Raw genomic sequence first — 14270 nt, 5'->3', positions numbered from 1 at the left:
ACATAAGTTACATGCCATAAAAGTCACTTATTATCATTCATTACATGAGAAATGGCATGGCGAACTTTCAGTGATACGTTTTATCTTTGATACACGGGCATATCCATTAAAGACTGATAATTTTCTTCCCTGTCCATTTTTGGTAATGTCTACTCTTGATAATTTGTCATCGCGATCTGTCAAAGCCTCATTATCGTTTTCTTTTAGATATGTCAGATAACTTCATTTCTTTCATAGCTCCATTACATGTCTGTGCTTCTATTCCAGGGGACTGAAGTTGTTCATTTTGTTTATTTTGTTGTTACCAAAACGTCGACGATAAAGTAGAATAATTGAACAGAAAACAATGATGAATGATTCTGAATGACGGCAACCAAAATGATGTACCATTTTGTCGTGGCTGGGATGTCCAAAACAGTGGAAAACATAGAGGCGCCGTTATTAAAGTAAAAAATTTAGGACAAAAAGACTTATCACCAGTGGAACGTAATAAAAAGTCAATCAAACTAGTTTTATTAAACAAAGAAGAAATAAATAACATAAGACAAGTGACATAAATGACATAAGAATAACAAGACATATGTCAAGAATTATTCAGACCAAACCAATGTTATCTTCCCAAGACATAATTGATATAATACTAAAGGCAGAATTAATAAATGAATGACATAAAATTGGTACAAGACAAGTAAATGACAATAAAAAGTAAGACAAGTGAAAACAAATTGACAGACATTAAAACAAAGCAATGCACAAAACACAGCTGTGATCTACTTTACAAATGGTTGCCATATGTATTCCACAAGAATTGCGTAATTGTTAAAACGTTTATGTCACATGAGCAGAGTAATATAGACAATTGAATGGCCCGTTACAGTGAGTTTAACAAAAAGCCCTATACCTGCGTTTCTATGTTTGCAGGAGGACTCCAGTCAGTAGAATAAAAAGAAACCTGAAACGAAGTAAATACTTATAATGAATTAAAAAAGTGCTGATAACATTGCACGTAAATTTGACAAAGATTGACCGCTTACCTGATCATCTACGAAAACTGCTGAAAATTTTGTAACTAGTGCCTGGCTTCAGAGGGCCATTTGGTGTTTTCTACCATCAGAGCGGCGTCTTCTTATAACAACTGTGTTTGCAACATCACTGGAGGAAACACGTGTTTAATGGGAAAATTACTGCAATATAAGGCTTTGGTTGTGTGATGATATGGCCTCAGAGTAACTCACTAAGTCATCATTTTTGAATTTGAAGGCAAACCGATTTCTTTTTTGTCATGCTCCATTGCTACCACATAAAAATATCTGTAAAATGAAAAGAATGTGCAAATAATATATTGCTTATCTTAAACGCAAAATTACAATTCAAAATGAATCTTTGTAAACTGCAGATGATAATTCCTTAAGTTTGTAATAATTACAACATTAAATGGGCTATGTTTCTGTTAAAAGCGAACGCTTGGCAAGTCACCATGTACCAAACTAGAGTATAAATATGAATGCCAAACTATGAGAAGTATGAGGAATTTTATAATTTATTTTCATTAAAAGGAAAACGATAAAATGGGCTTTTTCGCAGAGAAGTATAATTTTGACGTAAATGCCAAGAGTGAAGTAACATTTAAATATATCGTATTAAATTTTGAAGTATGACTTTGACTTTAGCAGTAAAGCTGTATTTTAGTAGTAATTTGATTTGACAGTTTTCCAGAGGAATTCTTTCACAACAATGTACATCCAATTCTCTGCTTGAAATCGCATTTGCATTAACTTGTTTGGCAACAATTGAGTCTATAACAAGTTAACGACGACAAACTTTCAAATGATTCATGTATGCTCTGTATCCAAGTATCTTCGCTGTTGAAAAACTAATTTTACGTTTTGTCTGATAAAAATCATGTAAGAAAAAGAAACAAAACACAACTTTGTAAAACATCACATACTACAACAATTTGACATAATATTGTCTTTATGAGTTACTGAACCCATAATTGAAACTTGAAAAATAGGATTGAACAAGTTTGCGAACACTCTGAGCTTAACAAAATAAAAATGCTATTACAAATGCAGTCAATAGCCTCAGATATTTACAAACAACAGGGTTTAGCAAATTGCTCAATGTGTGGCTATTCACACCGTGATAGGTAAAAGCAGATGTTCATATTTGATGATTTAACTTCATGAAAGATCTGAGGTAGTTAAAAAAACTACCACCTGGTGAGAAATTACATCTGATTGGTTTCCAAAAAGTTTGACGCATATCGCAACTCTTATTGCATATAGCTGTATCTTCAAATCCAGTAACAGACGTAATATGCCGGCAAAGAATGTGTGGCAGGCTTTTCGGAACCTATTTCACAAGGCTGGGTTACGTAAGCCAGCAATACAGCACCACTCCTAGAGTTCTTGAGGAAAGCCTTCAAAGAGTCTGAGTTTTTGCACTTAAAGCTTCCATAGAAAAAAAATATATACGCACGGGACAGTAAAATAGTATAAACCAAATGATCGACATTACTACAAGATGAGATGGTGATGAATAACAACAGCAATTTCTAATAAGATCTCAATTCATATATTCACCAGAACAGAACACTTTTTTTGACATGCGAGAAAATGTCTTGTTTCTACGCATGATGTGATTTTTGAAGTGAAGTACGTTGAAACTCTAAAGCATTTTCAGCATAGGCTATAAATGACCCTTCTATTTATATGGGGTGCAGAAGTGAATATGGGGTGTCAAAGTTTGATTTTAGGTTGGAAAAACGCTTTTGAAATACTGCAGTTTTACTACTTCATCCCGTAAAGAAATGGTGATTTAGAGCTGCTTCATTAAAAAAATTTCGGCTTGTGCCTTAATCAAGACCTCGTTTATAAAGTTTTAGATCTCGGGAACGCATTCTTAGTCGAAATAGACTGCCCCCTTCCGCCACACGTCACAACAAAAAAAATGTTCACACCACGTCAATGCTCAAAGGATCTTGTAACTGTTCTTGTTTATGGCCGAGAGAAGATTTTTTGAAAGTACTTACTGATATTTCATCGAGGGGATTCGCAACAAATAAGTCAGTGAATACGCTGTCTGAATTCTGGGCTGTTCCGGTGCAACTAAAATTAAAGATGAAAAAATAATATATTACCTTATAAGTGCTTATTTTTATTTTGATAACTCACGTCCGTTTGAGAACGTCCACTTCAATTTGCTGTAAATTCCAGGACCCACTTTCGTAGACGCTAAAACGCGTACACAATATTTTGTCGCTGGTTTTAAATGATTTATTTTCAAATGCTGTTCCTCAGTAGTATGGTTTTTTGAACACGTGTCACCCCCACATTGTTTAATACAAACAGTGTAACTGACTATCTTTCCGTTCCTTTTGGTTACATCAGGTGGCTTCCACGTGACAAACAATGATGTATTGCCGATTGCGTAGATTGTGACATTCAAAGGAGGACCATCAGGTACTACAAAATCATAATAATAAAATTTTCAAAGTTGATTATGTACATAGTGTAAAAATATTTGCCATACGATGAAAGGAAATTAGAAAGCAAAATTTCATCTGCTTTTATAATACTTACGATGACCAATTTTTCTGTATGGCATACTTGTGTCGTTACATTGATATTCAAAGTAAAGATATTTCTCCAAACCAGGACAAATATTAGAAGGAAAATGATTATCATCAACAGTTATCGTACATTCTGTTTCACCATCACAATAATTTTTAAGGTCGCATGTGACATTAACACTACAACTGTAATCATAACTTGAGCCACAAGAGCTTCCGTTACTCAATCCACGATATTCAGCCACTTTTATTACCATATATTGATTACTAGAACAACTAGCGTTCGCTATCTTTTGTCCAGTACATGCCACTGACCCTATAGTAAAAAAAAACTATCGGCACGCGTTTATCTGTAAAATCCGTAAAAGCTGAAAAACATTATTCTCCATCTCCATTTTCCATGTCTAACTATACATCCCATAGCAACAGTCCTCAAACAAGTATGTTCTTTTCCATGATCAAATATAACTAGACCTAGAGCTTATATTTCCATGTATTAGTTACTCTTGTTGTTCAAACGCTGTTTCAAATATCCATTGAAATACAAGCTACGACAAGTGAAACAATGTTTCAAATACAATGTCTTCGGTTGAGCGTAGTAAGGTATTGTCTAATTGTAATACACGATGACTCTCTAAATAGAGCTAACGTGAAAAACGAAAATCCACCGTTTCTATCACAGTTAAAAATATTCCCAGCATGTTATTATGGTACCAAGCTTGCACGTTTGGTCGTGCTATAAAAATTTCACAGTGAATGGTCAAAATACTAACGTAATAGTTCTTAAAAGAACTGTTTAAAACCAGAACACAAATCAAACAATTCAAGGAGGAGTGTTTTTAAAGCTGAAATCATCAAGTGTCAAGCTTTGCTAAATGAGAACATAAAATAACACGATGTATATAATGGTAAGAAAAAGCTAACGTCATCTCTAAATTAGTAGATGAAATACAAAACAAAGATAAATTACATTAAACTAATAAAATGGATAAATATAGAATAATTAAACTAATTAAATTAAATTAGATGGATTAAATAGTTAAGTTAAACTAAATAAATTTAATATACAGATCAAATGATGCTGCGTTTACACTATACCGGATTCGCTCATCACGATATCTTCATTTGCTTTAAAGGGTTAACTGTTTTGAGTAAAAGCTTATTAAGCTGATAGATTTAGTCTATTTGATTGTGTTTCTGACGTTGAACAATTTCACTGCCTTTTAATACAAAGAATATTCAACCTGCAACGATACAATCCGGTATAATGTAAACGAGGCCTGAATAAATGAAACTCCTCCTCTCTTAGAAATTCCTAACATGTCAGCTAAAACACATAATTCTTAGAGATCACTTTCACTTTTGTGTTCTGGTTTTAGCAGTTCATTTAAGAACTATATGTCATTAATTTGACCATTCAGTAGCTATTTTTACGACAATTTTTAAATTATGAATTACATCAGACTTCACTTTCTGTATTAATAACACATAAAGCAGAAACACAATATCATAACTATGATATGCTTCTACATATCAAGTTAAATAAAAAAACTTACCAAAATGAAATCGTTTTTCTGTTCCTTCATTACAATCTGTTGTTTTCAAATACGGATCAACTCCATACTTGTTTTTAAATTCATTAGATGTAGCAGGTACTAAACATAGCAATTGGTTTGTTCTCCAAAACTTAAGTGTTAATCCTCCCAAGAGGTTTGGGTTACAGCGTTGTTGTCAGAACAAAGATCGCCAATAATGTTTTGCTTATCAGAGTGAATAACTAACAAATGAAGAGTACCCTCAATATTTACCCATCTGTCCACGGCTTGAAGGCAACCTGGTATATTTATTTTCAATATTGCGCCAGTGTCTCGAAAGTTCAACTGAGATGCTTGATCAAAACAATTGTCTGAAATTTCCACAAAACGCTGGCTTCTTTCTCTAGAAAGTTGACTTCCATGTTGATATGTTAACAAAATTTTTCCAACGTCATAAATACACTTTCCAGTATCAACATGTTTTATGAAAAATCCAGTCGCACCTAGAAAAATCCTCGTAAATATCAATATGATAAAAAATAATGCTCGTTAGGAAATCAAACGAACGAAATAGTCAGTCAAATATTGTGATTAAGTAATAGATGGGTAGGAGTATTCAATTAGATCAAGTGATACAGGGTACAAAGTATAGCCTGCAACTTTCTTTTGAAAATGAGGTTTCGTTTTCATTTCATTATCATCCGTTAAAACTACGAAAAAATCTAAAAGGTTCAGATGAGCAGTGGTTGAGGAAGTTCAGTAGCATAACTAACATTACAAAATCAACCACCAAAATAAGGTAGATCGGTGATCATAGTTCAAAAGTATAATCCATTTATATGCTTATGAAATTATATATATATATGATAAATTGACAACCTAACCGTCATTCGCATTTCGTCAAGAGCTTTTACTGCCTTCCTCACATCGTCCAGAGATATATAATTAGTATAAGTCATGAACTGGACTAAATACCAGCACGGTGTATCAAGTTTCTTGCATTATTTGCCAAACGAATAATGATTTATGTTCGCAATGGCTACCAAGCTCCAAATGCAAAGCTAATTCAAAATGCCCTCATCAATATATTCATTAGGGATGTTTAGACTAAATATCCCTCATCAATAATAAAAACATACGCATGTTTTCACAATTTATTTTTGTCATGTAGAAAATTTCAGAAATTGATGTCTTCGGCAAGTCCTTTAAAAACACAATACTTCGAGGGCAAGTTTACCAAGTCAAAATTCCTCTTGCTCGACTGTTGTTACATTGTTAATTTTTCGGATTCAGACACGAGAAAATCTTTTGCCCTATTGCTCAAAATCGCCAAACTTGCGCTATTACAAGCCTTAGTGCCTCAAATTTATGTCTTTGAGCGGTAACAGAAATCATATTTCCATCGCGTCAGAAACTTTCTTGTCACTTACTTGGGAAAGTCAGTGATAAACCATCAATAACTTCAACAATGAAATACAATATGTATTTGCAAAGCAAATTCATTCACAGGTTCCCCGAACCAATTAAAAAACGGAATTCAAAATCAAATAGCTAGATGGGGATTTCTTTATTCATGAACAGTGTGCGCTTTAAACACCATCAATTTAATTGGTTGCAATATTCAAATAAGTTAGCTCAAAATTTGATGAAACTATTGTCAAACTGAACAGTCTAATGCATTGACTATTCCCTCAGCAACCATGTGGATACAAAGTAACCACTGTTTTAAAGGAATATTAGTGATTAAATGTTCCCTTACGCCATGAGAGATTTAGTAGCTAAAAGTCCCTCAGACAGCGCCAACGGACTTTATTAAACTTCCCTCTGTTTGAGGGACTTTTAATCACTCATATCCATGAAAGCATACGTTTACTTATAATAAAAATTCGGCAAAACCGACAGTTCGGATTATAAGCACAAACAACATGATTTTTGCATTTATCAAGAAATACATTGTTTATTATGATTCATCCAGTCCAAACATATCGATGCATGAGTCGTGCGGAGACCGCAAGTCTACTTTTTTGAGGTAAACATAATACACTTGTAAAATTTCAGCAATCAACCAGACCTTACTACCGAATTATCCGAAAATATCATGTACTTCGTTGTGGTGCACCCTGAACAGAGTATTCAACTCTCTCATATTGGGTGTAATTCGATATCGAGTTTGACGTACGGACGCAGCATGCATGTATGAAAATGCGAAGTGCAAAGTTTGAAGAGAACGGAGTGCTTACTGTTCGTTTACAATTGAGAAATGGTTTTAACACCAGACTCCTCTTTTTTCACAATGCCGGGTGAAGGAAAGGAGGGGGGTGGTGGAAAATGAGCAATCTATTTAAAAACGTTTGTTAACACTTCAAAATCATTTGAAATTGACCACCATGCTGATAATTGCGCAAAACAATCCAACAATAATTTCTAACATACAACTCAGTTAACTTTTATGGGAACAGTGGCGTAGCTAGCGGTCTGGCTGGTCGGCCTAGCCTGACCAAATATTTTCCCATAAATGAAAAATTTGTTTTCTTTAAAATTGGATTTGCGGAAATTTTAAATTCTGCGACTCTTTTTGGAATAATCCACAGTCTATTAGTGTAATATTTGTCAAATTGCGTCGTTATTAGCAAAATTATCATATTTTTAAGCGTTACTTAGCAACAATGACTAGTGCATTTCTAGTGCCAGGCATTACGCAGTTTAGTCGGGCTCTGAAAATTCAGCCCCCACCAAGTAGTAAAATCTATAGTGGAATTATCTGCAGTCTGATTGGTTGACAACAACCGAGCAAACTCAAATGCGCTGTTTCGCAACATCTAGTCGGGCTCTGAAAATTCAGCCCGACCAAGTAGTAAAATCTGTAGTGGGAATATCTCTAATCTGATTGGTTGAGAGTAGCTGTGAACACTCTCAAACGTTTAACAACATCTAGTCAGAGCCCTCTATTAGTAAGAGTTGGGACAAACGGTCTGGGGCGAGCGCGGAGCCGCCATTTTGGTTCCTACTTGCAAAGTGAAACTATAATAATACTATTGGAAATTGGGTTTATATGCAAAAGAAGAAGGCAATTTAAGCTTATTCCATGGTAGTATCAAATATATTAGGAATAATAGCAAGCTCTTTGCGTTTTTTTAACGATTTGCGGCAGACCTGATTTAATTTCATTGGTTTGAGCTTCGTTTGCGGTTTACTAGTTCGTGCTTCAAATTGATCGTGACCCATTGTAAGAAGTATTTTTCGTACGTGAACGTGTTTTCTCGGCTTATGTTCCGACTCTGTAACAAGTTTTCAAGATCTTTAAGCTTGGTGGCAAGCGGCAATGCTATCCTGGCGTCAGTGTTATCAAATAGTTGGACAAGACTTTGTTCGAAACTTTGAATCATAGTAATCATGCAGTTTTGGTCAGGAAAGATTTGTGTTCAAGATTTATAACAATTTAATGGCAGTGAGTGGTTTATGCCCCCCAATTTAATCCAAGCATGAGATTTTTTATTCTGAAAGATCACAAAATTTTCTTGCTCAGCAGAAAATGACAGACTTTTTTACTTTTTAGTTATTGAATGATTATGCAATGATTTGACCAAGATGCATTTGGCCTTAAACGTTTTATTCCTTTATATGAAGTTATTTCGCCTTTAGCACTTTATAAATTATTAAAGTTTATTTCTAATAAAGTTTGTTAAGGATTCTACTGAAATATTTGGTGAAGCATTTCTTTAAAATGAATATATTATTTCTATAACATGAAACATTTCTGTTGTTGAAGAACAGTCTGTTTGCTATAAATGCTACTGTTTGTAGTCTTTTATACAGCATATGAGTCTGATCCAATCTTTAATTTAGCAAAGAGTTAAATTTATTGGTTGAGGAATGACAAAACTTCTGTATGTGTTTATTGATCAAACAGGGTGTTGGAGGGGCTTAGCCCGTTTGTTCAAATTCTATGCCTTGTATTGCCAGTGAAATATATATATCAAAAGCTAGCAGCACCTAAATATATATCAGAAAGCCAGCAATATTTTAATATATATGAGAAAGGTACCAACAGTTGTAATATACATTAAAAGCCCAAATAGCTGAAATTATGGAGATATGCCTCTGTGATCTTATAAACCAAAGCCTACAATTAAAATATCATCGAAAAGTCTAGAAGAGAAGTAATGTTCTACTTTGAGCTACAGAAGTAGGGTACATTTGTACAATTCATTACCAAAAATATATTGTACTCAGCTGTTTCAGTGAATATCCTAATTATAATTACTTCATTTTTAAATGATGAACTAAAAATACAAAATACAACATGGAAAATCATAAGAGTTTCTGTGATTTGGTGTAGTTGTTTTAGTGTGGAAGTGGCTGAAAATTGAGAGGTTTGTAGATTGACCAATTTCAGAACATAATGAGAAATCATCTTCGATTAAAAAACAAGCCTTGGAGTAAGAAAACTATTGAAACTGCATCAGACGAACTTTGCAATGTTATTTGGCCCAAAAATGTTTCTCTACTTGAGTCAGTTAATTGAACCTTATATCAAAAGCAGTTCAGCACAACAATCACCATACGCAATCAAATTTCGTAAGTTCGACGTAAAGGCATTTTTTCATTTTTTCGTAATCCTCGATTCTTGCGATATGTAATGACATTTAGTAGCCGTCAACAATCAGTTATTACAAACTTATCCATAAAAAAACGCAATATTATCTCAAAATACTGTATTACTAGCAACAATTGCTATATAAACACTACCTGAAATTTCAAAACTAGGAACCAAAATGGCGGAAATTGATCAGGTGATCAATATTGCCCAATCAACGTAAGCTAAACGGATAACAATAGATGTCCCAACTCTTACTAATAGAGGGCTCTGCATCTAGTCGGTCTCATTTTCAAAAAACGTGACTTGGATTTTGAGCTTTCGAAGTATACGTTCGGAAATCGTGATAACTTACATTACAATGGCTTCGGCTAATGAAATCGATATAATAGGTGAACTACAAAAGAAACCATTTCTGTTCGACAATCAGGCGAACAAAATATACTCGTAAAGCAGCGGCCAATTCCAAATTTACAAGCGACTACAGGCAATAGAAGCTTTCAGGAAAGTTGGTACTCGAAGAAAGATTGGCTTTGTGGTAGCTCAGAAAAGAATGCATTGTTCTGTTGGCCTTGTCTTTTATTTTGCCCTGGATCGTCATCTTCATGGACGCAGACGAGATTCAAAAACATGAAGAATTTCCTATCCGATTGTAAGAAGCATGAGAAGGCAAAATCGCACATGGGTGCTTACAAGACCTGGAAGACCTAAGGTTTTCAGCCTCGTGTCGACTGTCTCATGTCACAAGCTAGACGTGAAGAGATTCAGCGTCATAACGAGGAGGTAAGGCAAAACAGGGAAATGTTGAAAACCATAACAGAAGCTGTTTTATACTTGTCTAGGCAAGAGCTTGCATTTAGGGGGCATGATGAATCTAGTAGCAGCATGAATAGAGGATATTATAGAGAGCTACTTGAAAGTTTTGCCAAGATGGATTCTGTTTTTGAAAGGCAATTACATGGTAGGCTTGCTGAAACCCACCTTGCTGGGGGAGGGCGGTTTACTGGAGTCTCTCTTGATATTCAGAATGATTTAATTGATTGTCTTGATAAGATAATAGAGGATGAGATCTTAAAGGAAATAGATTGCTGCACTTTCTTAAGTACACAGGTTGATGAGGCAACTGATATTTCTACCAAAGAACAATTGAGTATAATTGTTCGAATGGACAAAGGGGAAAGTGTCATTGAAAGACAGCTTGGGTTTGTTGATGTTAGTTGTGATAGGACTGCAACTGCGATATCATCAGTGGTTAAGGGTAAGTTAAGTCAATATAATAATGGGAAAGAGAAATTTATTGGACAGACTTATGATGGTGCATCTGTTATGTCTGGTCATCTCAATGGTGTTCAAGCTCAAGTTCAGCAGGATTATCCTTATGCTCAATTTGTTCACTGTGCTGCCCATAGACTAAATCTAGTATTATGTCAAGCTGCATCCTCCATTTCACCTGTTAAGATTTTCTTTGTTAATATTAGTGCTTTCTGCACCTTTACTAGCAATTCCTCCAAAAGAAAAGCTTTACTATCATCCCATAGGCTTGAGTTTCCTAGTCCTGGTGACACAAGATGGTATTATAGGGCTCATGTCATCAATGTCTTGCATTCTAACTATGAGAAACTGATTGACATATTTGAAAATCTTACTGATTATCCAATAGGTTGGGATGATGAAACGTTAAGTAAGACTACTGGTTTACTTGGCTACCTTAATGGCTTCTTGTTTTGTTTCTTGGTACATGTTTTCCAGAGAATTTTGAGCAGTCATCCATACTTTATTCTATCTTGCAAGACAAGGACACTGACTTTCATTATGGAATGAGTAGGTTTGAGATTCAAGGCCTTTGTTGCTTCTCTGAGAAATGATACAGAATATTGTCAGGTGTACGACCTGGCTGTTGAGAAAGTGGGACCACCAGTAACCAGGTATGACCAATGGCATAATTACAAACAAATGTATTTTGAAATTTTGAAACAATTGTGACTATGCTGACTGAGCGATTTCAGGATATGGAGCATTTTAGATTTTTAGACCTTGTTAACCCTAGGGTGTTTAAGATGTGGAAAGGTGAAGTGCCCTCAGAAAAGATAAATCTTCTAAAGGAGGTTTATGGTGATATGTTTGAAATACCAATGCTAGTAAGCCAACTTTGTTTTATTTACAGAGATAACGACTTTCACCATGATTCATGCGATGAACTATTGAAATATATTTTTCAGTTCCATCTTCAATCTAGTATTCCAGAAGTTGTAACACTGTTAAAGATAAATGGGGTTTTGTCAATTACAAGTGCTTCAGTTGAGAGGTCATTTTCTTGTTTGAAGAGGGTAAAAAATTATAGAAATACTATGAGCCAAGGACGTTTTAGTTCTCTTTGCAGGATTTCCATTCACAAAGACATACTGTTAGAGAAAGAAGACGCCAACACATTGCATGATGAGGTAGTAAAGAAGTTCATTGAAAAACCACGAAGACTTGCTTTCTTATACAAATAGGTATTCATATATGGCTGATAGCAAGCTGATGATGTCTTTCGTCCATGGCATGTAAGAATTTTTCCGGGAACTTTTTAATGCAAGCAATGATGATTGTCATTTCAGCACGACAATGAACGGCATCACAACTTTTGATAGTTGTTGATGACAAATCTGAGCCTTTTCTGTTCTTTGTCAAAGTTTCTTTACAAGATGTACATAGGTATCTATTTATGTATGTGGTGTTGAGAAAATAAATCACATATCTGCAACTATTTTGAACTATTTCTCTGCTTTACTATAAGATCCTTCGGCAATTTAAATTAACCAAAATGGTTCTATTTCCTGCATAAATATCACGCATTTGCTTTCTAAGATAGCCGTTTCCGACGTTCAAGGGAGTCTAAATTCGGAAAATTTTCTCGCTCGGTGCCAACCATGGTGGCGCCTCGTCAGCCCGACCAAATGTTTTTCGCTAGCTACGCCACTGAACATAACATATCAAAATACAATATGGAGCAAAACTTATCGATGTAAATGTCTGTTTAAAAGTTGTCATTTACGTTAAATATCTTATTTAAAACATGTATAATCAGAAGAGACGAACAAGACGTTCTACTAACCTTGTATCAAACAAGCAAAGATACTTCCCACTAGTACTGCTACAGATCGAATCTCATGGTCATTAAGGTCATATTGTATTCCAGCTTTCACAATGTTTCAATAACAATGTTATGAGAAAGCGTATACCTCCTTTCATTCGAAAGCTACCACAAATGCGGATGTGAGCAATTTTAACGAAGTGTAGCTACGCTAAAGACCAATATCCTTGTCTATGCAATTTTAATGTATCTTGCCCACGCAACACACGCACGTTTCAGCTGTTACATTAATCTGCTTTATTAAGTACACAGAAACCGCTCTCCTACTCTTTATTGATATCGTTATTTACTCAAATGCGGATGTGAGCAATATTTACGAAGTGTATAGCTACCATAGCCCTCATTTGTAAGAGTTGAACATCTATTGTTATACGTTTAGTTACGTTGATTGGGCAATTGATCACCTGATCAATTTCCGCCATTTGGTTCCTAGTTTTGAATTTTGAGCTAGTATTTATATACAATTTGCTAGTACAGTATTTTGAGATAATATTGCGTTTTTTTGGATAAGTGTAATAACTGATTGTTGAAGGCTAAATGACATTACATATCGCCAAAATCGATGATTACGAATAAAATGAAAGAAATGCCTTTACGTCGAACTTACGAAATTTGATTGCGTATGGTGATTGTTGTGCTCAACTGCTTTGATATAAGGTTCAATCAACTGACTCAAGTAGTGAACCATTTTGGGCAAAATAACATTGCAAAGTTCGTGCTAATGCAGTTTCAATAGTTTTCTTACTCCAAAGCTTGTTTTTAATCGAAGATGATTTCTCATTATGTTTTGAAACAAGAGCAAAACTTATCGATGTAAATGTCTGTTTAAAAGTTGTCGTTTACGTTAAATGTCTTATTTAAATACATGTATAATCAGAAGAGGAACAAGACGTTCTACTAACCTTGTATCAAACAAGCAAAGATACTTCCCACTAGTACTGCTAACAGATCGAATCTCATGGTCATTAAGGTCATATTGTATTCCAGTCACAATGTTTCAATAACAATGTTATGAGAAAGCGTGTAATACCTTCCTCCTTTCATTCGAAAGCTACCACAAATGCGGATGTGAGCAATATTAACGAAGTGTATAGCTACGCTAAAGACCAATATCCTTGTCTATGCAATTTTAAATATATCTTGCCCACGCAATGTCACACGCACGTTTCAGCTGTTACATTAATCTGCTTTATTCAAGTTCACAGAAACCGCTCTCCTACTCTTTTTTGATATCGTTATTTACTCAAATGCGGATGTGAGCAATATTTACGAAGTGTATAGCTACCAGAGCCCTCTATTTGTAAGAGTTGGAACATCTATTGTTATCCGTTTAGCTTACGTTGGTTGGGCAATATTGATCACCTGATCAATTTCCGCCATTTTGGTTCCTAGTTTTGAATTTTGAGCTATTATTTATATAGCAATTAC

The 14270-nt window shown here is 34.7% G+C and overlaps 1 protein-coding gene and 2 long non-coding RNA genes across 3 annotated transcripts; 1 reads left to right on the top strand and 2 right to left on the bottom strand.

Moving 5' to 3' along the window:
- Positions 1 to 1234: 1234 nt before the first annotated feature.
- Positions 1235 to 5288, bottom strand: LOC124452189 (receptor-type tyrosine-protein phosphatase F-like). The gene is made up of 5 exons (XM_047002773.1): positions 5131 to 5288; positions 3585 to 3890; positions 3177 to 3467; positions 3035 to 3110; positions 1235 to 1310 (listed from the first exon to the last, which is right to left on the bottom strand). Exons 2-5 carry the CDS (start codon positions 3829 to 3831, stop codon positions 1235 to 1237), a joined length of 690 nt encoding a protein of 229 aa, XP_046858729.1. The 5' UTR covers positions 3832 to 3890; positions 5131 to 5288.
- Positions 5289 to 5329: 41 nt separating this feature from the next.
- LOC124451793 lies at positions 5330 to 12911 on the bottom strand. Its single transcript, XR_006950669.1, has 2 exons — positions 12804 to 12911; positions 5330 to 5612 (listed from the first exon to the last, which is right to left on the bottom strand). It is a non-coding gene; the product is annotated as an uncharacterized LOC124451793 (long non-coding RNA).
- LOC124451795 lies at positions 11542 to 12328 on the top strand. Its single transcript, XR_006950672.1, has 3 exons — positions 11542 to 11631; positions 11754 to 11844; positions 11926 to 12328. It is a non-coding gene; the product is annotated as an uncharacterized LOC124451795 (long non-coding RNA).
- Positions 12912 to 14270: the final 1359 nt, after the last annotated feature.

Source organism: Xenia sp. Carnegie-2017, unplaced genomic scaffold (assembly GCF_021976095.1).
Source record: "Xenia sp. Carnegie-2017 unplaced genomic scaffold, XeniaSp_v1 HiC_scaffold_24, whole genome shotgun sequence".
In the NCBI taxonomy this organism is placed as follows: domain Eukaryota; kingdom Metazoa; phylum Cnidaria; class Anthozoa; order Malacalcyonacea; family Xeniidae; genus Xenia; species Xenia sp. Carnegie-2017.
Note: the sequence above shows the minus strand (reverse complement) of the source record. Positions and strands in the feature narration are given on the sequence as shown.